The sequence below is a fragment of the Macaca fascicularis genome, chromosome 5 (assembly GCF_037993035.2).
Source record: "Macaca fascicularis isolate 582-1 chromosome 5, T2T-MFA8v1.1".
Lineage (NCBI taxonomy): Eukaryota > Metazoa > Chordata > Mammalia > Primates > Cercopithecidae > Macaca > Macaca fascicularis.
The window spans coordinates 92,574,591-92,602,192 of NC_088379.1; the positions used below are offsets into that span (position 1 = coordinate 92,574,591).

At 41.9% G+C, this 27,602-nt stretch overlaps 1 protein-coding gene across 16 annotated transcripts in view; it reads left to right on the top strand.

Annotated features, from left to right (window-relative positions):
- AFF1 (ALF transcription elongation factor 1) overlaps positions 1 to 27,602 on the top strand; it is a 207,576-nt gene that overhangs the window by 95,017 nt on the left and 84,957 nt on the right. For 11 of the 16 annotated variants that reach the window (XM_045392632.3, XM_045392634.3, XM_074040094.1 and 8 more), the window contains 2 exons: positions 15,532 to 15,652; positions 16,064 to 16,966. The exons of 1 other annotated variant lie outside the window; for it this stretch is intronic. In XM_045392632.3, the coding sequence (XP_045248567.1) occupies positions 15,532 to 15,652; positions 16,064 to 16,966 (1,024 nt within the window). Of the gene's footprint in view, positions 1 to 15,531; positions 15,653 to 16,063; positions 16,967 to 27,602 lie in introns of those variants that run through there. 4 more of the 16 variants (XM_015450633.4, XM_074040096.1, XM_015450634.4 and 1 more) reach the window with 1 other exon arrangement.

The window sequence follows — 27,602 nt, forward strand, 5'->3', positions numbered from 1 at the left end:
TGACAGTTTTCCACGTGCGCAGTAATTTGAGATTGTTGTTTCAGGCTGAGGAAAACCCACAGGCCGTTGTCCGGGGTGGGGGTAGGAGGGTATTGCAGCCTCTGAAAGATAATTGAGGCACTCCAGACCAGTAGAGTGGGTGGCTGCAAGACGTTATCGTCCACACAGGTTATCAGGCATGCTTTCGGACCCATCCTGTGAGAAATCTGAGTGGAGTAAGACGATGCAAACACCCTACGGTGAATGATCACTCCCCTACAACTTAAGTGCTGTCTTGGGGTGGAGGCCTCTTTCTCTCTTGGAAACTTCTGCTCATCCTTCAAGATTCAGCTCAGATGTCCCTGCTCTTAATTAAATAAATCACCCCAGGCTCCTCCATTTAGAGTTCCTGTTTTTCTCCTTAGTCCTTTAGTACTTGTAATCAACCTCCAGGATCACACTTAGGTTTTTTTTTGTTTTTTTGTTTTTTCTCCTTCATTGTGTATCTCGCTAAATTGTGGAATCCCTTACCCTTTTATCCTTAGGTCTAGCACATAAGAGGAAGTCAATGTTTACTGGAAATAAGGAGCTTTTCTGTTCTCATTCTGTGAGGCTTACGACCTTGAAGTACAGAAAGCCATAGACAAATGCATTCCTGTTCTCAACTTTGACATAAATAATATTCAAAATACAATTCTGGTTTGAAGAAATTATTTTATAAACTTGTGAAATATAAATTGTCACAGTGTATCTGGTAATTTTGAATGTTTGCTTATTGTTTACTTGCAGTGGATATATTAGTGTCTGCTTTTCAGAGAGTAGATAGGGAAACTTTACAGCCTTATCAAGAACTTAACATTATTAAGGACTCTACAAATTCTCAAATATATGTCTGTCTTAATTGAACTCTCAGATTCTAGTTTTTTAGTGTTGGCTGAAGGTTAGAGGGATGCTTTAAGATTGATAAATACCATTTCTTTTATGCAAGTGAACTGCCTGTTGGTAATGATGGTGAAAAGATGATATATTCTGCATATAAATGTTGACAGCTGGGCCAAAATCCAGCCCAAAGAATCCTGACAAGCTTTGTAAGGCTCACAACATGGCTTAGCAGAGGTCAAATGAAGGGAGACTTCTCCAGAAAAACAATGACTTACTGTTTAACTTTAAGGAGATGCCAATTATAGCGGGTAGTAGGAGGTGAGCTGGGGTTATGATGAAAATGAGAATATTTAGAAACATGTAATTGTTGCTTGTTACCGTATAAAATACCAATAGATGTTTCCAGCTTTCTTCTCCTATAATAATCTCCCTGTTCTTCCTACTTGAAATGTCTGTGGAATGAAATGGAGCAAAATGAAACTGCCTCTAGTTTTTGTGACATTAAGCTTTCTTTCTGTAGAAACAAGTGTGTGTGTGTAATTCAATAACCAAAGGGAAAGATAACCAAAGTCAAGATGTAAAGGAAAGCGCTGATGATTCTTTAAAAACATTTATATGGACAACTTATTCCTCCATTTTTTTGTTGTTGTTGTCTGCGTTGTGTAATATGCAAATAAGGTTAAGTATCTGCTTTGTGGCCCATGTGTTGTTTGCTAAGAGCCTGGAAAAAACTTCTCAGTTGTAAGAAGTTTATCTCTTTGTATGGATGTGTCCACAGCAGCCTGTTTAACTAGGTTTAAAATATAATTGACAGTGGTTTCTCCTAGTGGCAGTTGTTGACTGGGGGGATGGAGGATCCTTGAATTTAATTTTGGATATACTCTCCCATGATGGAATGAGCTGGAAGTGGAGAGTGGAAGAGCCCTACAATTTTTTTGGTTTATTCAGCAATTGAAAAATGTGATGATGGGTTCCTGTGTACTGATTTCAACAATAAATGTTTCAAGCTGTGTGCAGGGACTCACACCTGTAGTTCCAGCATTTTAGGAGGCCAAGGCAAGAGGATTGCTTGAGGCCAGGAGTTTGAGACCGACCTAGGCAACAAAGCAAGACCCCGTCTCTACAAAAATACTTAAAAATTAGCTGGGCTTGATGGTGTATGCCTGTAGTCTCAGCTACTTAGGAAGCTGAGGTGGGAAGATCCCTTGAGCCCAGAAGTTTGAGGCTGCAGCAAGCCATGATTGTGCCACTGCACTGGGTGATAGTGAGACCCTGTCTCAAAAAACAAAACAAGAATAAATGTTTCTTAATATTTTATTCTTTAGAGAAATAAATTGCATCTTGCCAGTTTCCTTATTATCCTATTGTTCCCCACTGTTCTTATCAATACACAGACATTGCTTTTCCTTTCATTTTCCAAGTGTAAGCCTTTTCCTGTTGCTTTTTTGCTGCTGGTTAGCAAGTCTAAATGCTGAACATTTGTTCTGGCTGAAGCTGTGCTGGTACATTGGCCCAATTTCAAAGGTTTTTCTTATTGTATGTGGTGCAGTTGGTTCTCTGGAATGTATGCGTTAGAAGTTCAGTGGCTGGGAGGGGCTCTTCCTTTTGGAATGGTAAATCCTGTCCCGTGTTCCAAGCTGTTCTGTAGAATGTACCTCATTCAGTTTGGCGTATGTTTGGGATTATCTGGTGCTTAAATTAAGTAAAAGTATATTCACTTAGTATATTTGATCTCTTATGGGCTGTAGAAGTTAGTTGTTTCTTAAAACCGGATTTGCTCCTGAATAACTTGAGAGAAGAGTTGCCTTTTAAAATCGCCTTGGGGACATTTCAGCAGTCTCTTCTTGAGGCAAGATGAATTTGGGAATAATTTGTTTTTCTGTTTTCTGTGTGGGACTTGAAAATTTGATGTATTAATCAGTTTAGAGAATGTTCTTCCTAACTGCCTAGTTTTTAAAAAATGTATTATTAAATGGTTAACTTCAAAATGTATTAAAAAAAAAAAAACTATTGAGTCTCTGGATCTGTATGTAGAGTTAGATGTGCAGAATCTCACTTACTCAACTAATATTCATATGGCCTGATGGGTTAGTGCTGGGTAAATAGGATCAAGAGGGAAGGAGTGACTGACCTGCAGCCACGTGCATTCTTCCTTGGGATGGATGCGGGGAGTCAGATGATGACTGAACAGATGAGTGAGTAGACAGGATCATTTTAGATGGTGACTGAAAGGTGAAGTGCTGGAGAGCACCTGCTGGTGGCGGGGACTGGCTGAGGAGCCAATAGTTATAACCTGAGATATTAGTGGAGAGAGAGCCAGTCATCCTCAGCTTTAGGCGCAGAGCACGCAAACGGGGATTAGCAGTGCACGCAAACGGGGATTAGCAGTGCACAGCTTGACCTGTTCCAGGCATGAAAAGACAGGCAATCTGGCTAGTATTCCAGGGAGGGTAGGGGGAGGAAGGATGCTAGATCTCGGAAGTGTGCTGGGAATGGGGCCTCGTTGGCCAGGCTTCTGGATTTTAATTTTGAATGCTATAGCAAGCCTGTGGAGAGCTTTCAGCAGTGGAAGGACCACTGAATCTGCCTTGCATTTAAAATTATCTCTCTGGATCCTGTATTTTCTTGTGTTGTTCCCCATGATGCATTTATAGCAGCATGGAGAGATTTGTGTATTGTCCAAGTTTTCGTCCTGGAGGTAGCTTTCTAAAATTATTCTGAATCTGTTGATTTAAAACTAAATGTGTATTTTCTCTAAGTGTTACCCAAACATTGTACCTTTTCTTTTACTGTAGTACACTTGGGGTTTTATGACTAATTAATAAGTATGGTAAACTGAATAAAATCTGTAACATTAACTGATTAACACATGGTGTTAGCTGAGGCAACTTTCTTGGCCCATCTAGGAAAGGGTGTTGTCAGCCTGTCTTCTAGGTTTGAGTCATTTGATGGGTAAAAGAATTTGGTAAAATCAGTTTTAGGTATCAGACAATGAGTCACATTTTGTTGTTAGATAATAAATAGGCTGGCAGAATACAGAATTCTGAATCATTGGAAATTGAGTAATGCTTGAATATAATTCAGTCAAAGATGCATATTAAGCATCACATTCACTAAGCACTATACTGGGTAAGGAACCCTCAGAAATAGTCCGTGCCCTTAAGGAGGAGCTCACAGTCTAATAAGGAAAATCTATAGGCACACATATATAAAGTCTATCTAGTTTGAGTAAATAGAAACATAGACAGCAGAGGTATCCTAGAAATGGAGGCAGTGATACTGAGGAAGACTTTTGAAAGGCAGCAGTTAGAGACCGGGCAGGGAGAAGATCTGCTTCCCAGAGCCTCCCTGCTTCTTGTGCTTAAAGGGTAGAGGATGAGGCAGAACGCAGGAAGGATGCTCTTACCCGGAGGGCTGAGGCAGGCAGAAGTACCGCTTGAAATACCCAGAAGGCCTGGCACGGTGGCTCACATCTGTAATCCCAGCACTTTGTGAGGCCGAGGAGTGTAGATCACGAGGTCAGGAGATCGAGACCATCCTGGCTAACACAGTGAAACCCCGTCTCTACTAAAAACAAAAAAAATTAGCCGGGCGTGGTGGCGAGCGCCTGTAGTCCCAGCTACTCGGGAGGCTGGAGAATGGTGTGAACTTGGGAGGCGGAGCTTGCAGTGAGCGGAGATCGCGCCACTGCACTCCAGCCTGGGTGACAGAGCAAGACTCCGTCTCAAAAAAAAAAAAAAGTTCTCATTCAGGAGCTTTAATCCTATAGGCACCAGGGCTCCCAGAAAAGTTTTAGGTAGCTGAATAACAAGATCAGATTTATGATTTTTAGAAAGATCAGTGATGCAGCTTTGTGGAGATGGACAACCCAGAAATAGGAGCCTCTCAGGGCCACATTCTGAGTGAAAAGTGAAGTCCATTTTATTTGAATATTGGACGCTTCATAGATTTAATACCCAAAACATTTTTTTAAAAGCTGGGGAATGAATTAAAGGAAGAAAGCATTAAGAAAAAGACTTTAAGCTTGCTTGTCTACATTCTTAGCTTGTGACTCTAGGATTTTTAATTTTTGTGGCTGTATTGAGAGACTTTCACCAGCCTCATCATTTTGCAGGTATGGGATGTGGTCCTTCCGGGTCAGTTGAGAGTGTGTGACATGAGTGGCCTGGTAATGAGGCCAGCACTCTGATTGGTCCTACTACAGACCAGAAGAGCAGGGGAAGAGCCAACACCTATCTACATTTCTGATTGGTGCCAAATGAGCAGTGCCAACGAGGCAGTGTGTGGCTGTGCTCACCAGGGGCCTTTACAACTAAAGGGAGACATGAATAACTAGTCAGGTGACAGACTTTATCTCAGGTTAAAAAAACTGGTTTATCTCTGTTGCCATTGTGGAGGGTAATTTCTGTATATCCCCTTGCTTGACTGCTGGTAAGCACTTGACATCAGTCTCAGGGACTGAATTTTCTGAAATTTGTAACATCAATATGCTTACATTGCATATAACATAAAGACATGTTTTATTAACCCCTAGCTATAGATTGCCAGCTTTTTGAGGTGAGAAGTGATTTCTTTGGTGTGGTTTGTGTAATTGTTCTATATGCATGCTGGCCTTGCTTACTCAGTACTAGTTTTTTATTGTTAAAATATGTTTGGAAGATGAGAGGCTTGGTGTGCTGCACATGGGAACACATTAGCTCATCTGTCTCCTCTTCCCCCATCCGACTTTTCTGTTGGAGCTATGTATGCCCAACCACACAGTTTTCCTTACTGTCCCTTAAAAACCGATTGATGAGGAAGACAAATTCTTGTGTTTTTCTATCTGTAAGGTAAAAAAATACCTCTCAAAATAGACTTATGAGATCTATTAAGAGAAACAAAGTAGGTTATATTAACTCCCCCAATTAAAAAACATCAGCTGGGGCCCGGCGCGGTGACTCACACCTGTAATCCCAGCACTTTGGGAGGCCAAGGTGGGCCGATCACAAGGTCAGGAGTTCGAGACCATCGTGCCGAACACGGGTGAAACCCCATCTCTACTAAAATTACAAAAAAATTAGCTGGGCGTGGTGGCAGGCGCCTGTAGTCCCAGCTACTCAGGAGGCTGAGGCAGGAGAATGGCATGAACCCGGGAGGCGGAGGTTGCCGTGAGCCGAGATTGCCGTGCCACTGCACTCCAGCCTGGGCGACAGAGCGAGACTCCGTCTCAAAAAAAAAAAATCATCTGCTGGTGTTTGAATGTTGGAACGTATTCTCTAATATGGCAGTGAGTTTCTGCTTTTTTTTGTCTCTCCCTGCTTTTTTTGTCTCTCCCTGCCTTGTTTTTGAGACAAGCTTCTTGCTCCGTCTTGCTCTGTTGCTGAGGCTGGAGTGCAGGGTGTGACCTGGGCTCACTCCAACCTCTGCCTCTCAGGATCAAGTGATCCTCCCATTTCAGCTTCCCAAGTAGTTGGGACTACAGGAGTGTGCCACCATGCCCAGCTAATTTGAGATTCTGCTTTACACAGATGGATCTAAAATTACTCGCTAACAATCTAAGACTGAGTTCAGAACCCAAAATCAGTTTTCAGAGCTTCTAATGAGAGTTATTGCAAAAATGATGAACACTTCAGTATTTCTTTATCCCCAACCTGACGTTGCTATAGTATATGAGGCTCTTTCTTTTGTTTTTAATCAGAACTTTTATACAAATAGATGCTTTCTTATTGTGAAAAGAATTTAAAAACAGGATGTTAACAAAATGCTCCCCAAACCACATCACCACTTAACATTCTGTACCCTAATCCCATGCTGCTTGATGGTAGGTTTTTTGTTTTTGTTTTGAGACGGAGTCTTGCTCTGTCGCTCAGGCTGGAGTGCAATGGCGCATTTTCAGCTCACTGCAACCTCCGCCTCCTGGGTTCAAGCAGTTCTCCTGCGTCAGCCTTCCGAGTAACTGGGATTACAGGCACCCACCACCACACCCGGCTAATGTTTTGTAGTTTTGGTAGAGACGGGGTTTCACCATGTTCGCCAGGCTAGTCTTGAACTCCTGACCTCAAGTGATCTGCCCGCCTCGGCCTCCCAAAGTGCTGGGATTACAGGCATGAACCACTGCGCTTGGCCCTGCTTGGTAGGTTTTTGTGAAATGTATCCTTTCAGACCTTTGCTGCATATTAACAGGCATACAGAAGTACCAGGCAAGTTCATTTTGAAAGGTAAATTAACATGTCTTTCCTTAGAATTGATGTGACTTTAGTCCCATTTGCCCAAGTGTAGAGTTTAAAACTTGCAGGATGCATTTAAGATATGCAAAATATCTTACTGGCTCTGAGTCCTGGAGAATGTTTACGACGGGTACCAAGAATGTAAATTTCACTGTCATGTATCACCCTCCTAGAGAATGGCAAGAAGATGTGTGGGCAGTGTTTTCAAGGTTGATTTAATTTTGCAAAATGGGGTCACATAAAACTTTAAAAATAAATACTATAATAAATTATGATAATACTGAACCTTCTGTGGCAAACAGAAGTGAGTAGCATAGAGTGCTAATGCCCTGAGATAATCCCCTGGGGGCTCTTCCAGGAAAACAACTGACATCGTGCTATTTTTTCATTGTACTTGGCTGATATTTTTAATATGAAATCAGATTGTAAGACTTTGTTTTAGGATTAAGTCTCTGATTACTTTCTTTATAAATTTTAAGAACGTTACTCATGTTAGGTATTGAGAGTGAAAACCCTGGGATGATTTAGCTGAGTGATTTTTATTATGAGAAAGTCTCTTACAAATTCTTTCACACGGATGGAGAGAGGAAAAAAGTCTCCATTCTTTGAAGCAACATTTTATCCTGCCTTCAGACATGGAGCCACTTTGATTTCTCATGTTTAAATTGTATTTGGAAGTCAAACTAATATTGTGCTTTGAGGTATGTTGATGTTTTTTCATAAAGTCAATGTGTGAAAAATGTTTCCTGCGTATTAGATGGTAGGAATAGGGGAATGTGGAAACAAAAGGCTAAAAGATGGGCTTACAAAGTTGAGATGTGGCTTTTAAAATAAACAAGTCGCTTACATGGTGTGGAAGAACCCTAGCCTCCTGTCTTTTTGCCTCCCTGTTTGTGACAGATCTCTATCTCACCATCCTCTAAGCTGGGGTTGCCCAACTTTTGTGTGTTTATGTGTTGCTTTATCCTTTGTACATTCAAATCACAATGGCATAGTGCTTCTAAACAGTAATAAGACTTAATCCTTTCCAGAGTTAATGTACACTGTTGATTTTAGGATTTTCCCTTTCCTTCCTGTCAGATGTCTCCAGGCTTATGAAGATAAATATATAGGAGAAATCACACTCCACCATCCAAGAGAGAGTTAAAAATTTAAACTCAAATTCTAGAGAGTTGGTGACATCTATCAGAGGAAGGCCTATGTGAAGTGACCAGTCAAGGGTGATAAATGGGTAGTCAGCTGTGCACAGCCAGCCCTGTGGGCCGTGAGTTACCATGGAAGCACCGAATGGCATTCAGCAATCCCGCATGACTAACCTAGTTTAGCAGCAGGGCCCATGGGCTCCAGTCTGGGAGAAGGTGCTTACAGCCAGATGATACCAGAGCCAACACACTGCCCCACGTCTCACGCCCAACTTGGGCCTTTCTGTTACTATCTTTTCCTCATCCACATATGCTATTTCCTTTTTTAGTGTGAGGGAAAGAGAAAAAGGAATTACTCTCACTAATCCTTACAGAGTTGTGATTTCTTACATTTTACCACAATATTTTAAACACATCCATCCCCACCCCCAGGAAGCATTTGAAAAGTCAGAGTAAATGTGCCCTGACAGGCCCCAGCATGGGGTTGACTAAATGACCGTATTGAGGGGCTGAACAGGCAGCTCTGAATTCCTCAGGATTTTCACCACCTTTCCTAAAGTGAGAGCATCCTGGCACATTTTAGATTTCCAAAGCTTCGTTCAAGCTCTTGTGCTGAGTTAGTGGATTCGGTCAGTGAAACATCTATGGCACAGTCCCCCTCTCATGGCTCAAGTGTTTATGTTCTGCAGGTGAGTTTTCACATGTGACTGCTCTCACCAGGCACTGGACACTGAAGCCTGTGGTTCTCCTCATTTCTAGTTCACTTAACTGAAAGAAAAATGTGGAGGAGGTGGATTGATGGATGGTGTGGAGATCTTTTGATACATCAGGTTGAACCTCAAAGATGGTGGACAGTAGTATGTGATCTGAAGGCAAGAACCTGGTTACTGAAAGGATTATTTCCCTATCTAAATAGATTTTTGTAGACTTCTAGTAGAACTCATGGTGTCTGTGGAGTGGTCAAACTTTGCACCCTCCTTCCCAGGGGCACAACAGAGGCTCTGAAACAAGAATTGTAGCACAGTTTTTATATTTACGTATGTATTTATTTATTTATTTATGAGACAGAGTCTCGCTCTTTAGCCCAGGTTGGAGTGCAGTGGCGTGATCTCGGCTCACTGCAGCCTCCATCTCCTGGGTTCTGGCGATTCTCCTGCCTCAGCCTCCCAAGTAGCTGGGATTACAATCACTTGCTACTACACCCGGCTAATTTTTGTATTTTTAGTAGAGACAGGGTTTCGCCATGTAGGCCAGGCTGGTCTCAAACCCCTGACCTCAGGTGATCCTCCCACCTTGGCCTCCCACAGTGCTGGGATTACAGATGTGAGCCCCTGTGTCCGACCCACAGTTTTTATAACTGAAAGAGCCATGTTATGCCATTGGCCATCCTTTTCTTAAAGGGGTCCTCTGTTAGGTCCTTCCTCAAGGACAGGCCTGTGTGGATCAGTTTAACCAAACATCTGTTTTGTGGCACTGAGATGACCCCACTGGCAGAGATAATACTAAATTGTTCATGTGTACCTCTTTGAGACTAAGGAATTATGAGTGGTTATGAGTTAGCACACTTTAGCACACCTTCTTTGTCTTCACTGCCCTGTTTAACGCAGCCTGACAGCTTTGCTAGCAGAACTGTGGCTGAGAGTATAAGCTTACTTGCCAGGCATTTGAATGTTCAGGTCTACCATTTGTGAGCAAGTCAGTCCCCTCACTCGCCCCCCCTTTTTTAAAATTGAGACGGAGTTTTGCACTTGTTGCCCAGGCTGGCGTGCAGTGGCACAATCTCCACTCACTGCAACAACCTCCACCTTCTGGGTTCAAATGAGTCTCCTGCCTCAGCCTCCCTAGTAGCACCCACCACCACACCCAGCTAATTTTTTGTATTTTTAGTGGAAATGGGGTTTTACCATGTTGGCCAGGCTGATCTCAACTCCTGACCTCAGGCGATCCACCCTCCTCAGCATCAGTTGAGCTGATGCTCACCAAAGTGAGCCCACCACAGTGGTGGGATTACAGGCGGGAGCCACTGCGCCCTGCCCTTTTTTTTTTTTTTTTTTTTTTTTTTCTGAGATGCGGTCTCGCTCTGTCACCTAGGCTGGAGTGCAGTGGCACGATCTTGGCCTACTGCAACCTCTACCTCCCAGATTCAAGTGATTCTCCTGCCTCAGCCTCCAGAGTAGCTGGGATTACAGGTGTGTGCCACCACACCCAGCTAATGTTTTGTATTTTTAGTAGCGACAGGGTTTCACCACATTGGCCAAGCTGGTCTTGAACTCCTGACCTCAAGTGATCTGTCCACCTCGGCCTCCCAAAGTGCTGGGATTACAGGTGTGAGCCACCGCCCCGGCCGCAAGTCAATATCTGAGCTAGCTTTCTTTCACCTGAAAATGGGTCTAATAATCCCACTCTCATGGAGTTGTTTTGAAAATTAAATAGGAAACTGATGTGATAGTGCCAAAATCAGTGCTGACTAACATACTAAGTGATGCCTTCCTTGTCCAGGCTGCTGCTGCTGTTACCATTGCTTTTGTATTTTGGTGATCCCCAAAAAGTATGTGCTGTCTTTTGCCCCTGGAGATCCCTTGGAAACTTGTTCAACATGCAAGAAGCCTCAGGCCCCATGTCAGGCCTACTGCCTCAGAAACTCTGCAGGTCTCTGTGATCTGTGTTTTCACAAACCCTCCAACGACTGACTCAGGTTTGAGAACCTCTTAGCTAATGCAAAGTACCATCTAAAATCAGCTAAGGAGAACTTGTCACTCACTATATTCTATTTGGAACAGTGGGAAAGAATGGCCAGGCTGATGTTGGGATGCGTTTTTCCTTAACACAGGACCGAAAAAAAAAAAAGCTACCTTTATTAAAGTGACAGTTAACTTGTAGTTATTGAAAGGTGATTATTGACAGCTGGGCGTGGTGGCTTACACCTGTAATCCCAACACTATGGGAGGCTGAGGTGGGTGCATCACTTGAGATCAGTAGTTTGAGACCAGCGTGGCCAACTTGGTGAAACCCTCTCTGTACTAAAAATATAAAAATTAGCCAGACGTGGTGGCAGGTGCATCTAATCCTGTCTCCTCGGGAGGCTGAGACTGGAGAATCGCTTGGACCCAGGAGTCAGAGGTTGCAGTGAGCTGAGATCACTGCCCTTCAGCCTGGGCGACAGAGCGAGACTCCATCTGGAAAAAAAAAAAAAAGTTACTACAGAGTTTGTGAATCATGTAGGGCATTTGCCGCTTCCTAAAATTCCCTCATTAAAAAATTTTCCCATCTGCCTCTTCCTTGCTTATACCTTGGTTTAAACAGTGATGTGTATAGGCTGAACAAAGGTTTACTTATGGTATGAATAGTGGGTTTATTTTTAAAATTTCATATTCCTTTATCTCAAAATGGAACCAAGAAAAAGGAAATATTCACCAAAGATTTGCCTGGGAGCTTTTAACAGATCATTCCCTAAGCCATTGCAAATTTGCAACAAGAAACCAGAAAGCTATTCAGTGTGACTGGCAAAACAATTTAGTCGCAAGGACAAAGGAGGCAACCCAGAGCAGGGGCTCAAAGCCTACCTCTACTCCTGTGAACTTCCTGCCTCTTAGGTCTTCCTTTGCCCTGCCCAGGAGCCTTTGTGAGTTCCACCCAAGAGGGAGTTGTTGAACAGTGTGGGGAGGGCAAGTTTCTTTCACAAAGCCTGGACCTCATAAAACTCATCCTACCAATGATATCCATGATGTCCTTTTTCACCTCACTACTTACAGGGCTTTTAGTTGAAGGTGATGGTGAATCATAAAAAGAAAATTTGTCTCAGAATAGGTGTAGAATTACATGTCTGCCGATAAAATCTTAGTCTGGGTTTTTTTATTTTTATTTTTTGACACTAATGAAGTAAAACCTTAATTAACTAGAATCCTTAATTTAATAGGATTTCCTCCCTGTGGGAGACTTCTTGATTTTAGAATCATGTAGTAATAAACTAGTGTTAGGAATTCTGTGAAAGAGTGGCTTAATTGGGTTCTTCTGGTTATTTCTGTAGCAATTTTCAATATTTTGGAATGAAAATCTGGAAGTATGGGAGAAACCCAACTGATGCTGAGATAAGGCTAATACAAGGCTGAGTTGTTTGATTTAAAAATATTTTAGTAATGTAACTTTGTTAAAGGAAAATTGAGTGTGTGGAATTGATGAGAAAGTTGAGGACTCTGAGTAGCCTGTTAGTTGAGGTGTAACTGTTCACACCCACCCTTTTGGATCCTGGACTGAGAATTGCCATTTGGAGTTCCCTTCTCTGAGACAAAGGTAGCATTAATTTAGAAGGGATGGAGCTCTGCCCTGTGAAGTGGAGCCTAAGGCTGAACACTGACCAGCTATAGGGACTCCTGTGTTGTAAGTGGCATATCAGAGAGGGGAGAACTCCCTTGGTGGTGAGAATAGCCAAGCAGACAAACACATGCCCGTGGTAAGCTTCCCCCCACCCACTCACCCATCGGCCTGTCTTGACTGCTGCAAGGTGCATGCACTGGATAGTCTGGGAGAAGAGAAGCTTAGTTGCTCAGAGGATGTTTGCCTGCTTAGCTCCTCCCTGCAAACTGGCTCAAAGTGGCTGTAAAACAAGTTTGAAGGAAAGTTATTTTCTGATCAGTCTGATTACTTGGCTTCTATGGTTATATGCTAATGGCATATGATCTTTTGAACCAACAAGAGGAATTACAAAAATCATAAAACAATTGAAAGGAATTGAGTATCATCAAGTCCAGTGTGCTACTGCCAACCAGAAGTAAGTTTAACTGTCTGAAACAAGTGAGACTCAGACTCCATTGCAGAAGAATTCATGACCAGTTTCTGGTTCAGCAGCTTCTTCTTTTCAGTATTTTGACTAGCATAAATTATTAACTTTGTGGTTTTAAGAGTTATTTTAAAATCTGATAATTGCAATATCCATCATCTAGGAAAAGTTTTTGATACACACAGGTCTAAGAAGATAATTCTTTTTTTTTTTTTTTTTTTTTGAGATGGAGTCTTGCTCTGTCGCCCTGGCTGGAGTACAGTGGTGCAATCTCAGCTCACTGCAGCCTCCACCTCCTGGGTTCAAGCGATTCTCCTGTCTCAGCCCCCTGAGTAGCTCGCACTATAGACACATGCCACCACACCCAGCTAATTTTTGGATTTTTAGTAGAGACAGGGTTTCACCATGTTGGCCAGGATGGTCTTGATCTCTTGACTTCATGATCCACCCGCCTCAGCCTCCCAAAGTGCTAGGATTACAGGCCTGAGCCACTGCGCCCAGCCTAAGGAGATTATTATTTACCACATTGTAGCGAATTCAGTCAGGCAGCTAATTTCTCTCTGTGCATCCTACTCCCATAGATTAAAAGGCTATAGAAATACCACATTACTTTTTAGATGATTTTTAAAAATAATTTTTGCATGTGTCTTCCAGAGTTAAATCTTTTTTAAAGAGTTGTTAAGTTTATAAAAATATATAAGTGTGTAGTGGCTGTTTTTTAATCTAAAAGTATTGAATGATTAGCTTCTATGCAGAGTACCATGCTTTAGCACCAGGAGAGGTGCTACATTTGGGAGGTTCTTTTCTGATGGAGTTCACATGCTAGGGGAGAGGGGAGGAGGAGAGAGAACTAACTGATGTGTTAGGTAAGCACATACTTGGTGGATTTGAGGAAGCCTTTACCTTTAGAGTGAGTGACATTTGAATTATTCCAGAGATTTGCTGGAAGCTGAAAATTAAGGATGGGGATGTGTGGTGGAGAGAGAGGCAGTGGAAATTTGTGGCTGGAATGAAATCATCAAAGTCTAGGATATCACTGAGGAATGGGGAGTAGTCAGGTGTGACTGGAATATAGAGGTGGTTTGTAAGAGAGTCATACTTCCTAGTGAAGCGGGCTCTGGAAGAATTGGTTTCAGTAAAGACAGCCTGGTGGAAATTAGAGCAAGAGGCTGCCTTGCAGGGTATGTTCAGGGGATGGATGTGACTGACTGTCAAGTGGAATGCATGTGGCCTGCAGGGGGACAGTGGATAATTTCTAGAGAGTAGATCTGCATCAGATTATGGGGAAATTTTAATGCCAAAGCAAGAATTTAGAGTTTATTCTGCAGTAGTAAAGAGCCATCAAATGCTTGTTATTTTAAAATATGGATGGTGACATGAGAACCAGGACCTTAAATCAGGTCTCTTTTCATGAGAAGGCTGAATTAAAGGGATAAGATGTGGGGGAGGCAGGGAGACCAGCAGGCTCTTGTCAGAGGAAATAAGAGAAGTCAGAAGAGGGCAAAGAGGCTGGGAAAGGGGGTGGGGAAGGGTGTCTGACATCAGGGCTAGAATTTCCGAAGGTACTGACCGACAGCCTTAACTAGACAATCAAATATTTTCCTGTTTGATCAAACGGCATTGGGAGAAAACATTCAGTAGATTCCCTAGGAGCAAGTCTATGAAGACAGAAGTCATTTTATAGTTCTTATGTCACTTTTTAATCATACATTGCATGTGAGGGCTGGGAAGTGGCCCATGGTGCCGACAGTGAGGCAAGCCCACTTTTGGTTTATGTGTTGGCTAAAACTGCACTTCCTTTGGTCTCCATCTCTGATTTGTTTCTCGGTGAATGCCATTTAACCCCTTTGGTGCCAGGGCTGATTTAGGATACATTTTTATGTGGTTTAAGTAGGGCAGTCAGATTATAAAGCATTCTCCGTAGGTAGAGCTGACATCTATAATTGGATTTTCTCATCCCTGACATTTGAAATGAGAAATAAAAATCATTTTTTGTGGGGTTTACATGCCAAGACACTCCCAGTAGAGTAGGCTGAGAAAGTAAATGCTGTTTTGGGTGCCTGGTAATCTTTTAATTATGAAATAAGCCTTTTGATTTTAATCTTTCAAAATGTACGCTACTGATCCAGGAAAACAGCCTTTTTAAAGTTCACATCCTGCTGACTCCTGCAGATGAAAAGCTTCCACCTCTACCCCATATTTTGCAAGCTGAAAATAAAAATATCATTAATCTTGTCTCAGTTCCACTGCTGCCTATAAAAGGCTGTTCAGTTTGGAATCAGTCCTGAGCCATGATGGAGACCATAGCCCAGAGTGAATACTTGGGTTTTGGGAGCCGGGACCCCAGCTGGAGGGTCACAGCCCAGTGACTGAGGCCTCAGCCTAAGGCTGGGTTAAGGAACTTAGGCTTTGTTTAAATCACAGCCGTTATCATTGCTTCTTCCCAGACCTATCCTCGCCTCCCTTCTCGCATGTATGTATGCATGACAAAACTTGGAGACTGATAAATTTTATTGTTTTCGTTCTTTTGTGGCATCTGAAACAGTTTGTACAATGACGACAGAAACCTGCTTCGAATTAGAGAGAAGGAAAGACGCAACCAGGAAGCTCACCAAGAGAAAGAGGCATTTCCTGAAAAGATTCCCCTTTTTGGAGAGCCCTACAAGGTATTTACTGAATACTAGAAGTTGAAGGTCTGATTTATCACAATATTGAACCCTATGATGAAACAATTCAGTATAATTGAGTTCGAACAAGGGTCACAGCTGTGAAAATAAGATAACTTATTCTACCTTATTCTAGAGATTTTTGAAAACGAAGTATGAAAATTCTCTGAACGTTGTTAGTCAGAATTACCAAAGCTTGTGGTTTTCTTTTGTAATGTTAGTCTTCTACAGTTAGTAATATGTATCCATGATAGTCTTCTCAACAGGGGAATTGAGTTAAAATAGCACATTAAATTCTACATGTCATACATTAAGTTCAGAGTTTTTTCCTTAATGGTATTATATAATGTGGTTTGTTAAATGGTAGTTTTCCTTAGTTTTTTTCATTCTCAAATTCTCCTTTTTTTTCAGACAGCAAAAGGTGATGAGCTGTCTAGTCGAATACAGAACATGTTGGGAAACTACGAAGAAGTGAAGGAGTTCCTTAGTACTAAGTCCCACACTCATCGCTTGGATGCTTCTGAAAATAGATTGGGAAAGCCGAAATATCCTTTAATTCCTGACAAAGGGAGCAGCATTCCATCCAGCTCCTTCCACACTAGTGTCCACCACCAGTCCATTCACACTCCTGCGTCTGGACCACTCTCTGTTGGCAACATTAGCCACAATCCAAAGATGGCGCAGCCAAGAACTGAACCAATGCCAAGTCTCCATGCCAAAAGCTACGGCCCACCAGACAGCCAGCACCTGACCCAGGATCGCCTTGGTCAGGAGGGGTATGGCTCTAGTCATCACAAGAAAGGTGACCGAAGAGCTGACGGAGACCACTGTGCTTCAGTGACAGACTCCGCTCCAGAGAGGGAGCTTTCTCCCTTAATCTCCTCTTTGCCTTCCCCAGTTCCCCCTTTGTCACCTATACATTCCAACCAGCAAACTCTTCCCCGGACGCAAGGAAGCAGCAAGGTTCATGGCAGCAACAATAACAGTAAAGGCTGTTGCCCAGCCAAATCTCCCAAGGACCTAGCAGTGAAAGTCCATGATAAAGAGACCCCTCAAGACAGTTTGGTGGCCCCTCCCCAGCCACCTTCTCAGACATTTCCACCTCCCTCCCTTCCCTCAAAAAGTGTTGCAATGCAGCAGAAGCCCACGGCTTATGTCCGACCCATGGATGGTCAAGATCAGGCTCCTAGTGAATCCCCTGAACTGAAACCACTGCCGGAGGACTATCGACAGCAGACCTTTGAAAAAACAGACTTGAAAGTGCCTGCCAAAGCTAAGCTCACCAAACTGAAGATGCCTTCTCAGTCAGTTGAGGTGTGTGGAATTTCTTATCTTGGGCAATTCTGATTCGAAGACGGATTTGAGATGAAAATGTCTGGAGGATGTGGGGCAAGGTGGGGAGGTTAGTCCATGGCTTTTGGGTAGGGGGAGTTCTTTTTGGCTTTTTGGCTTTAATAACCCATGAAAAACTCAGCTCTGAGATGGACAACTGGTTATAGATATTGAAATGCAGTTTGCAGAAAGGTTTAGAGAACCTTTTTATTGAGCCAAAATTTATATACAGTAAAGCATAGAGATCATAAGAGTACAGTTTGTGTTTCAAAAAATACATACACCTGTAGGATCCCAAACCCAATCAACATAGAGAAGATTTCGTTTACCAGAAAGTTTCAGGAATGTTTTCAGGTGTCTTATTTATTGTTTTGGGAGACACTGGGATAACAATGTGAAGAAAAAAGTTTTTTGATTAATACCTCCTCAGACCCAGTTAGTTTTTCCTGAGATCTAAACTGTAAAAAAGTAAAAACAAGATGACAGAGTCGCTTAATTTTTATTATTTTAAAAGCACTTGTTCCCTGTAAATTGTAAGGAACTTTGTAACTAAAGTTCTGTTCTAATATTTTATTATTTATCACCTAAAAAAGAAGAGTGGGTGTATGGTGACATTTCACTTGAGAGTGAGTCACAAATATAATACAGAATGTTTTTCAACTATGGGTTTTAAAAGTAACCCAAATGCTGTACTTCTTAAAACCAAGAAAAAAAAAATTTCTTTTTCTACTCCGTGGATGAACAGCAGCATTGTGTTTGAATGAGGAGAATCAGAGCATACATCCTATCACTGAAATTTTAAAGTGGTACCAGTTTCTCCAAAATTAAGATTAGTAGTGCGAAGTGAAATGTTTGAAGTGAATTTTAAAACTTATCTTTTAATGTAAAGTCTATGGTTTAGTTACATCTATTGTATAAACATTCTAATTTGCATCTCCATTGCTCAAAGACATTTGTGCCATCCAGATATGTCTTACATAATGCCAGAAGGTAAAATTCCTTAGGTGGGGGTGTGATTCCTACCCGGAAAGATAACCTTTATCTTCCAGGAGGACAACCTGTAACTTTCTGGTGTCAGCTTCTGGTTTAGAAGAGGGAGGTTGGGGTGCCGTCCTCACTGAGCTTTTGAGCTGAGTGCTTCCAGATGTCTTCTGAATGCCACTTGTTTGGGGGCCAAGGAAAAATAAGAAAGAAGGAGTAAAAGCAATGGTAGAAATGACCAAGATGGCAGAACTGCACCTCCGATCCTAACTTACGAAGATTTAATGCGTTGAGCCATTTATTGAACATTTTGTGCTGTGACAGAGGAAGGAGTAGGCAGCTGAATGAAGGCAAAATAAAGTGAGATTCTCCCTCCTCAAAACAGTCACTCCACCTGCCTTCTAATTCAGGCAGTAAAGAACTCAATGATAGTTTCTTTGCTTTCTTTATCAAATAGGGTTAGCTGTATGTTCCCAGTTGAAAAAAAAAGGGGGGGGGGGGAACAACTTAACATTCTTTCTAAAAATAACCTAAAAAATTGCTTTAAAACAATTTTTAGACAAATTAGCAAATATTTACATTGTCTACCAAATGCCCAACCATATGCTTAAGTGCAAGATTCTGTGCCAGAGAAATCGGTCCTTGCTGCAGGACAGATTAGTCTAGTGTAGAGATCAGCCTACACTTATGAAACAATTAGAGAACAATTGAGTTTTCTCTCTCTGGAACTAGGTACTTAAAGAACCTGTGTAATTCAGCCCTAGGTTTCCTAGTAGATGTTTCTGGGAGAGGATTCCGGTTAACTTACTGCTTTCTTGGGTGGAAATAAGTAGGCTGAGTTGAGATTCTTCAGTGTCATAAAACCCCTTATATTTAACACGTATTTCAAACGTAGGACTATGTTAATTGCCTCTTGCATGTTTTCTGAGGAACAAAATCCTCCATAAATTTGGTTATTGAAGAATGGGGGTTTTCTTGGCACCAGGCATCTGCTATCAACGATGGAGTAGAAGTAAACCTTTCATTTGCAGCCTCTGTTCAGTCAGCATTTCCTTTAATGTGATGGTTCCCTCTGGTCTCGGCCAGAGTTCTCATGCCAGGCAGTGGCAGCTGTGGTGCCAACTGCCTGGGAGCCCCGTGGCACTGTTGGTGAGTGGGAGGATGGAACTGAGGGGGTCAGACAGATGGAGGGCTCTAGGTGACCCATGTAAGGACAAATTAGGAGCCAAGAGCGTGGAATGAAGGAGTCGTCAATCCGGGAAGCAGGGATCTTGGAGCTGTCTGGTCAGGTTTTGGATTTGATTTTGCTCTTTTAACAAAGATCTCATGTTTCAGACTTAGCATTAATTTTCTGTTTACACACTTAGCAAAATGGGTATTTTTGAAAGTTTTAAAAATATACTTGAATTTTAAATTTCAAATTTTAATATTTCTTGTGAATCCGGGGATTATTATTCTGGTGAACCCAAGGAAAGTATAGAGATGTGGGACCAAAAATGTGGGAATTGGCCCCAGAGCAGGTAAACTTTGAATATAGGTGAGAATATTAGCAATAGCCTGGGTTATTTTTGGGTTTGCGGCAGAAGGAGAAGCTGGCTCTTGGTAGAGCTGGGAGAAGGGGGTGTGGGAGTAGCTGATTTTCCTTTTATTGCTTAATTGGTCCTAAGGCAAGTCAGGAAATATTCTCTTTCCTAGCACTCTGAGTGTGAGGATAGTTCTGTTTTGTGGTTTGTTTCATTTCTCCCCTACCCCTTCCCACTGCTTCTGTGAAATAGTAATTTTACAAATGGATCCAAATTGGAAAGCCACTCTTTGTATTTTTTGTTTTTTATGTTCCTTCATTCTCTAGCCACCTAAGTGTGGATTCTTTACTCCCTGTCCTTTCCTTTCCCCTTATGGGAAATACTTCATTTTATGTTTTAGTTGATACTATAAAAACTCATATTCCTCTCTGGGATAAGTCTTCCTCAGAATTAAAGTTTAGTTCTTCCAAAGATGCTAAGGGAAAAAATTATCAAAAGGTCAATTTCTGACTAGAAGCCTGGACCACAAAAATCTGCACTTGGTTTTCTCTGGGAGTGTCTGTTTTAGTTATACGTCAACTGGAAGATGTCTACCAGTGTGAAGTGACCAATCTGAGGCCAGGCCCAGAACTCCCCGATCTCACGTAGATCCCTTCCAGCTGCAGAGTTGCCACATCAGAGGTGGGCCTGCCCAATTGGAAGACTGGGATTTCTTTATATCACTCTTTTCTATCTAGAGATAACAAGTGAAAGAGAGAGAAGCCGTGGTATCTCTGTGAGTGCTCATGCACGTGGACCCTGAGACTGGGGGCATTGGGATGGAATGTGGAGGTGGGGAGGTCTGCCTAGATACAGGTTTCAGATAGAGGATTTATGTGCTAGATAGGCTTTTTATTGAAAAGCAGAAATGGAATAAGCAGAGATGGGTATACCAAATCATATACTGAATTTAGAATGTTTGAATTTTAAAGCTAAGGACACAGCTCTTTCATTTTACAAATAAGGTCTAAAAGGGTAAAGTCCTTCATTTTGCAAAAAGTTGTAGTTAATATCAGAGCCAGAGCTAGAACTTTTGACTTGAGTTAGAGTTAGTTCTTTTGACTTGCTGTTTGGTGGCAGCATTGGTGGCGGTGGTGAGATGTTTGTGTTTTTGACCAGAAGAGTTGTGCTTTGTCACCCAGACTGAACCTACAGCAGAGCCATGGAGGATACAGTGAGTTTCATTTCCTGTTGTGTTTCTTGGCCTCACTTTTATCTTTCATCATTCCTCCTTTTCTTTTCTTTTCTTTTCTCTTTTCTTTTCTTTTCTTTTCTTTTCTTTTCTTTTCTTTTCTTTTCTTTTCTTTTCTTTTCTTTTCTTTCTTTCTTTCTTTCTTTCTTTCTTTCTTTCTTTCTTTCTTTCTTTCTTTCTTTCTTTCTTTCTTTCTTAACTTATCCTTTCAACAAACTGGTATTTTGTTTATTTTGTTTTGTTTTTTGAGACAGAGTCTCTAGGCTGGAGTGCAATGGCACAATCTTGGCTCACTGCAACCTCAACCTCCCGGGTTCAAGCAATCCTCCTGCCTCAGCCTCCCGTGTAGTTGGGACTACAGGCGTGTGCCACCATACCCAGCTAATTTTTTGTATATATATATTTTTTTGGAGATGGTGTTTCACCATGTTGGCCAGGATGGTCTCAATCTCTTGACCTCATGATCCGCCTGCCTCAGCCTCCCAAAGTGCCAGGATTACAGGCACGAACCACTGCACCTGGCCCAACAAACTGATATTAACCCTCCACTGTGTTCCTTGCACTGTACTAGGCTCTTGGTGACACAGCTGAGATCAAGCTAGACAGATCCCTGGTCTCATAGACCATCTATTCTAATGGGGAGCATTGATAATACAGATATAATGAAATCATAGGCGTTGATAAGAGTGCCGCAAGAAGTAAAGAGGGTGATGAGAATGAGATGAATCAGAGGAGGCTGACTTAAAAATGGTGGTCAGCACAGGATGCTCTGAGGAGGCACCTTTCACAGAGACATGGAGGATGAACATGTGTCAGTCATGAAGAGCTCAGAGACATATTTCATTTCAGGCAGAGGAAACAAGTGTGAAGGCCTGAACTTAGGAAAAGGAATGGCCTTGTTAATCCCAGCACATTGGGAGGCCAAGGTGGGAGCATCACTTGAGCCCAGGAGTTCAAGACCAGCCTGGGCAACATAGTGAGATGCTGTCTCTATAAAAAAAATTAAAAAGTTTTCCCAGCTACTGGGAAAAATGAGAAGTAGTTCCAGCTACTCAGGAGGCTGAGATAGGAGGATCATTTGAGCCTGAGAGGCTGAGGTTGTAGTGAGTCGAGATACTGCCACTGAACCCCAGCCTGAGTGACAGCGGGACCCTGTCTCAGCTGCCCCTGCCACCCAAAATAAACAGAAATGAGGGGAGTATGGTTGGAACACTGAGAGTGAGGGGAGGATGTGAGATGGGACTGGAGACATGGGCAGTAGTAAGACCATGGAGGCCTTGTTGGCCATGAAAGGGCATTTGAGTATTGTTTGTGATGGAGACCACTGGATAATGTTGAGCAGGGGAGGGACATACCTCCTTTTTTTTTTTTTTTTTTTCTTTTTAAAAAACTGTAACTCTGGCTCCTGGGTGGGAAATGGATGAGAGGGGCAAAGGTGGAAGCCTGGATACCAGTTGGGGGATGGGAAATGATACTGGCTTAGGGTAGGATAGTAGCCATGTACATGGTGCGAAGTGGACAAGTTCTGGATTTGTTTGGCAGGGAACTGATAGGGCTCTGTGATTGATGGGAGATAGGAGTGGCCTGAGGTGAGGGAAGGTGAGGCATCAAACAAGGCTGGTAGGCTTTTTACTTGAAAGGCAAGGATGGTGGGATGATACCAGCCACTGAGAGGGAAATGACCTGGAAAACTAAGAACTCTAGTTGGATCATATATTAAGATCATGTGTTAAGTTTGAGATGCTGTTATGTATCCAGGTAGAGATGACAAGTGGCAGTCATAAATAGCAGTCTAACTCTGGGAAAATGTCAGGACTGGAAATAATTTGGGATTTGTTTGTGTTTATTTAGTAGGTATCTAAAACCTTGGGACTGAGCATGTGTACGTAAGAATCCTTCTATGGTCCTACTTAATTCCTCCTCCAGATCACTCTGGCTTTGAGTCCTGATTGTGACTGATTTCTGCAAAGCAATTACTCTTTTCCTTGTGGCCTCTTGTGGCATCATGTTAGGAATGTTTTGTTGCCACATGCTTGCATCTAATTTCCGAGACCTAAGTGTACATTCATTGTTGGACCACTTTGATTCATTGCAGCTCTTAAGTTGAGCCTCCTATTTTCAATAAAGTACCAGCCTAACAACTGCATGAATTAACCCACAGTGGAAAACTGTGTGATAGTGATTCACTTTGCATTCACATGTACAAACATTCTTTCCTACTTCCATATTTAACTTAAACCTCAAGAAGAGGGACTTCCCTATTATGAGATGATTTAAACCTTCAGGCGGTTTACTTCTGGATATGCCGATGGTGCATATCCTGCTCCTGCACCACTCAAAACACATTTAAGCTGCTCACTCTTTCACAAACACATCATGTATTCAGCATTTTAACCAAAATATCTCGAGCCCCTGTTGTGTGCCAGGCCTGGTTCTGGGGATGAGGTTACAATGATGGGCAAAACCAGGTGCTTCCAGTCCTCTTGGACCTTAACTGTCCAGTTAGAAACTGACATTAGTCAAGTAATCACTCAGATCCATGTAAAAGAAGCTTTGACAAGTGTTATAAGGGAAACTACAAGCTATTCTAAGAGCTGTAAGAGGGGACTGTGACTTAGAACTAAGTAGCTGAGGAAGCCTTCTCTGAGGAAGTACTATTTGAGGAAGTACTATTCGAATGAGAGCTGGTGAGTAGGAGTGCCCCAGGTGAGGGGTGTTGGGGCTTAAGCAGTGTCAGTATTCCAGGAAGAAGGAATAGCATGTGCCACTGGCTTATGCCACACGGTGTACAGAGACCATTAGATAATTCTTCCCAGGATATAAGCCCAGTGCCATAGATCAAAGGGAATTTTTCATTTATTCTGAAACTTGGCAGCACATCAGAATCACCTGGGAAGCCTGTTAAAAGCACAAATTGTTAAAAATAAAAATTCCCAGGCCCTCCCCTAGGTGGGTTGAGGAAACTACATCTCTTGCAGTTTGTTCTGTAGCCTGGAAATGACAACTGTTCCGGAAAAGCTGGTGGGCCACAGGGAGCTGGAGGGGCCCCTCCCAGTGGCTCAAGAAGCCCCCCCGCCATGTGGGTCTCAGGCACAAGGATCACACTGAACTGATAGATGGGGCTTTCATTCCTGAGTAGGATGTCAGAGTAGCCTCAGGGGAGAAGCACAAGAGTGGGATCCCCAAGGCTCTCCTCCTCTTTTCCTCCGCAGCTCATGTTTTTCATTGTTCTGCCCCCAACATTTTCAAGCTTATGTAGGGAAGGTAGAAGATTATGACACAGTCTTATCTAGCTTTTCAGGTTCTGTTTTCTAAAAATGTTTTGTTATGGTAACTCTAGATTCTGTAAGCTGGACCTCAGTGAGCCTGGGCAGACCTACATGACCTAAATGTGTTAGGAAATTGATAGCAGAGTCAAGTTATCAGTGTGCAGAATTCCCTGCTGCCATGGGTGGTGCCTGGAACAGACGACTTCCATAACCGCTTGTAAGAAAGCATGAAGAATAAGTCACCTGCACTTTAGAGGCCAAATTTTAAACCTGAAAAGATCTAAATATAGAAGGTTTAAAATAGTGACAGGCAGGTTTTTTAGAGCAGAAGCTGTAAACAAGCAGCCTGAGGGCTAGGTTGGGCCTGCAGACAAATTATTTTGTTTGGCCTGTAGGACTTGTTTTCTTTCTTTCTCCTTACTCTCCCTACCACCCCCCACACTTTTAGCCAGTATTTACAAACTGGAGAATTCAGGGGAAAAAATCAGATTATTGGCTGAGTAGAGGCAATTTCTGGAACCTGGCAATCTTTTAATTTTATTTATTAAAAATTTTCTTTTTAGAGACAGTCTTTCTCTGTCAACCGGGCTGGAGTGCAGTGGCACCATTACAGCTCATGTCAGCCTTGAACTCCTGGGTTCGAGCAGTGCTCCACCTTTACCATACTGAGTAGCTAGGACTGCAGGCACACAGCACCATGCTTGGCTGATTTATTTTTATTTTTTGTAGAGACAAGGTCTTGTGGTGTTGCCCAGGCTGAACCTGGCAGTCTTTTGAAGAAACGCTTTAAACTCTGAAGGAAACTTTTAAAGTAATATAGACGCAATTTTTTTGACAAGCTCTTAAATTGCTAAATAAGTTAATGCAAAGAATAGAATTGCTTATAGTAGCCCAAGAGGAAAGCATAAAATTGAAACTGGAAGAATTTTTTGGGTGGTATTAATTGGAATTGTTTTTACTTTGTGCATTTCACTCTCTATTCCTTCTCGAAAATGTCCGAAGTACATTTAGTACCAGGATAAGAAATTCCTGTTCCTCCTTGTTTTCACACTTGAGATGTTTGTGGATGGTTATTGGATCCCCCTGAGTCTCTCCAGTTGTGCCTTTGCCAAAATACAGACATTCAACTCTTTTGAATCTTGCCAGACTGCATGTGCTCTCCCAGGCTCTCACATAGCCACCCGGGTCATTTTAGCTCTTCTCTAGATTAATTGTGTTTTATTTTGAGCCAACTGATAATCTTCAGGGACAGAAACCCAGATATTCCAAGGGGAATCTTGTTGATGACTGAGTTAGTGGTTTGATTTTGGCTGTTTTGGTGGGGGTGACCAACACTCATGAGATGTTTAAACAGTTCCTCCTAAGAGAGGATCCTGGTTCATGTTAACATAGTAAGTTTATTTTTTGATCTTGTATTTCGTCTCTACAGTTGCCAACAGCAGTTTGAAAATCATTATTTTCCAAGGTTAACTTTGCATGTTCACATTTCCCAAGAACTCTATAAGCAGCTATTTTTACATTGATTTTGTTCCTTTCTTTAATTGTTGAAATCACTCGATTGATGGTTTTTCCCACAGAGGTCTAGCGTCCACACAAACTATTAGTTTTCCCTTGAACTTCATTTCATTCCCTATTTAAATTTGGCCTACTTTCTCTCTGCATTTTTTTTTCCTAACCCCGTGGTAATTTGTGAAGCCCATTCTAATCTTCTTAATCCCTTTGGCTGAAGGGTTTTGAGGTTTAATGTTTTAATCTGGAGGCTTCGGTATTTAAGTAATTAGAGGTCCTATTTCTAGCCCTGTCCTTTAGATAAATCACCTTAGGTTTTTTATTCCAATTTACAAATAATAGAACCCTGAAAACTCATATTGGACAAGAATTTGGAGCTTTGAATTGAACTGCATGAATTAAGAAAGGAAGGCATTCTATGTTATGTATATTTCCAGTTATTCTTTTTTTTTTTTTTTTGAGACAGAGTCTAGCTCTATCACCCAGGCTGGAGTGCACTGGTGCGATCTCAGCTCACTGCAACTTCTGCCTTCCGGGTTCAAGCGATTCTCCTGCCTCAGCCTCCCGAGTAGCTGAGATTACAGGCATGTGCCACCATGCCTGGCTAATTTTTGTATTTTTTAGTAGAGACAGGGCTTCACTATGTTGGCCAGGCTGGTCTCAAACTCCTGATCTCGTGATCTGCCTGCCTCGGCCTCCCAAAGTGCTGGGATTACAAGCGTGAGCCACCATGCCCGGCCCCAGTTATTCTTAATCCCACACTTTATGGATTCTTTATGGATTCTCTTTTTCCTTAGAGCTGAATTTTTAAAATACTCTACCCCAAAGCAAGTATTTGCTGTTGCATTTTAGAAAAATTTAAAATAGAACTCTATGGTATAATTAGAATTTGTTACTTACAACATTTTTTCATGCTTGAGAACATGGAACTTGTGAAAACAAATTTTTCCTATTAAATAATATGAACATTTTTACAAAATGTTTTTTAAAAACAACTTTGTTTCTTTGTCATAGAAGGATTCGTATTTTTACATTCTTTTCTGTCAACAAATATTTGAACACCCATTAGATATAAAGGGAGCTAATAGGAAAGAAAGACACATGCATGATAAATTTATTATGACATAGCATAAAAAATCCAAAGTGTAATCAGTATGAACAAGGTAAAACGGAACTCTTCATAATACAATGCTGGCATAGTCCCCTTGTTCACATTATGATGGAAACTGTTGTAAGTGCTTTATAGGTGCTAACTCATTTCATCTTCATGATGATCCCATGTGGTAGGTACTGTTACCATCCTGTTTTACTGAGAGATTTAGAGGTACAGAGAGATTGGTTGTCCAAGCTTCTGGAGGCTTTTGCCATTGGATCTGAAATCCAGACTCAAGTAGTCTGGTTCCGGAGTACACAGCCTTAACCACAACACCTACATTATATTGCCTTTCAAAAGTGAAAACTGTACATTTTTTTTTTTTTAAGAGTTGACTTTTGAAGCACTTTGCACTCTGGTGAAAGGTACATCCAGGCCAAAGGCTTAGGAAGAGAAAAGACGTAGAAGCAAGAAACGGAGGGAAGTCTAGTGGGAGTGGCAGGGCTTGTGGCTCTAGGAGATTGGGCATGGGCAGAGGAGAGCAGTGGGGAGATGGGCCTGGTGGCAAGATAGGGCCAGCTTTTGAAGTTCTTTAGTTACTTATTGAGTAATTTAGACAAAAACAAGAATCATTAATAAAAGGCGGAGAATTATTTTGGCTTCATGGCAGGCAGTACAGCTTGGGCTTATAATTCTGTGAGACTTCGGGCAAGGAACCTAACCTTCCTGTGTTACCAGTTTATTCATCTGTAAAGCGGGTCTAATAGACTGAGGTAATCTTTGAATTACTTAGGACAGTGCCTTGTACATAGTAAGAGTTCCATACTGTTATTATGTAACTCTTGGTAGTGGTGGAAGTGATTAGAGTAGAGATTTGAACTGGGCCTTAAGAAAAAGATAGAATTTGGACAGAGGGCTATCAAAATGGGGAATTAGTGATGTTGGGGAGTTAGGAAGACTCTGATCATATTGTTTATTGAAACATACTTTAGAAATGAAGTTGGAATTAGAT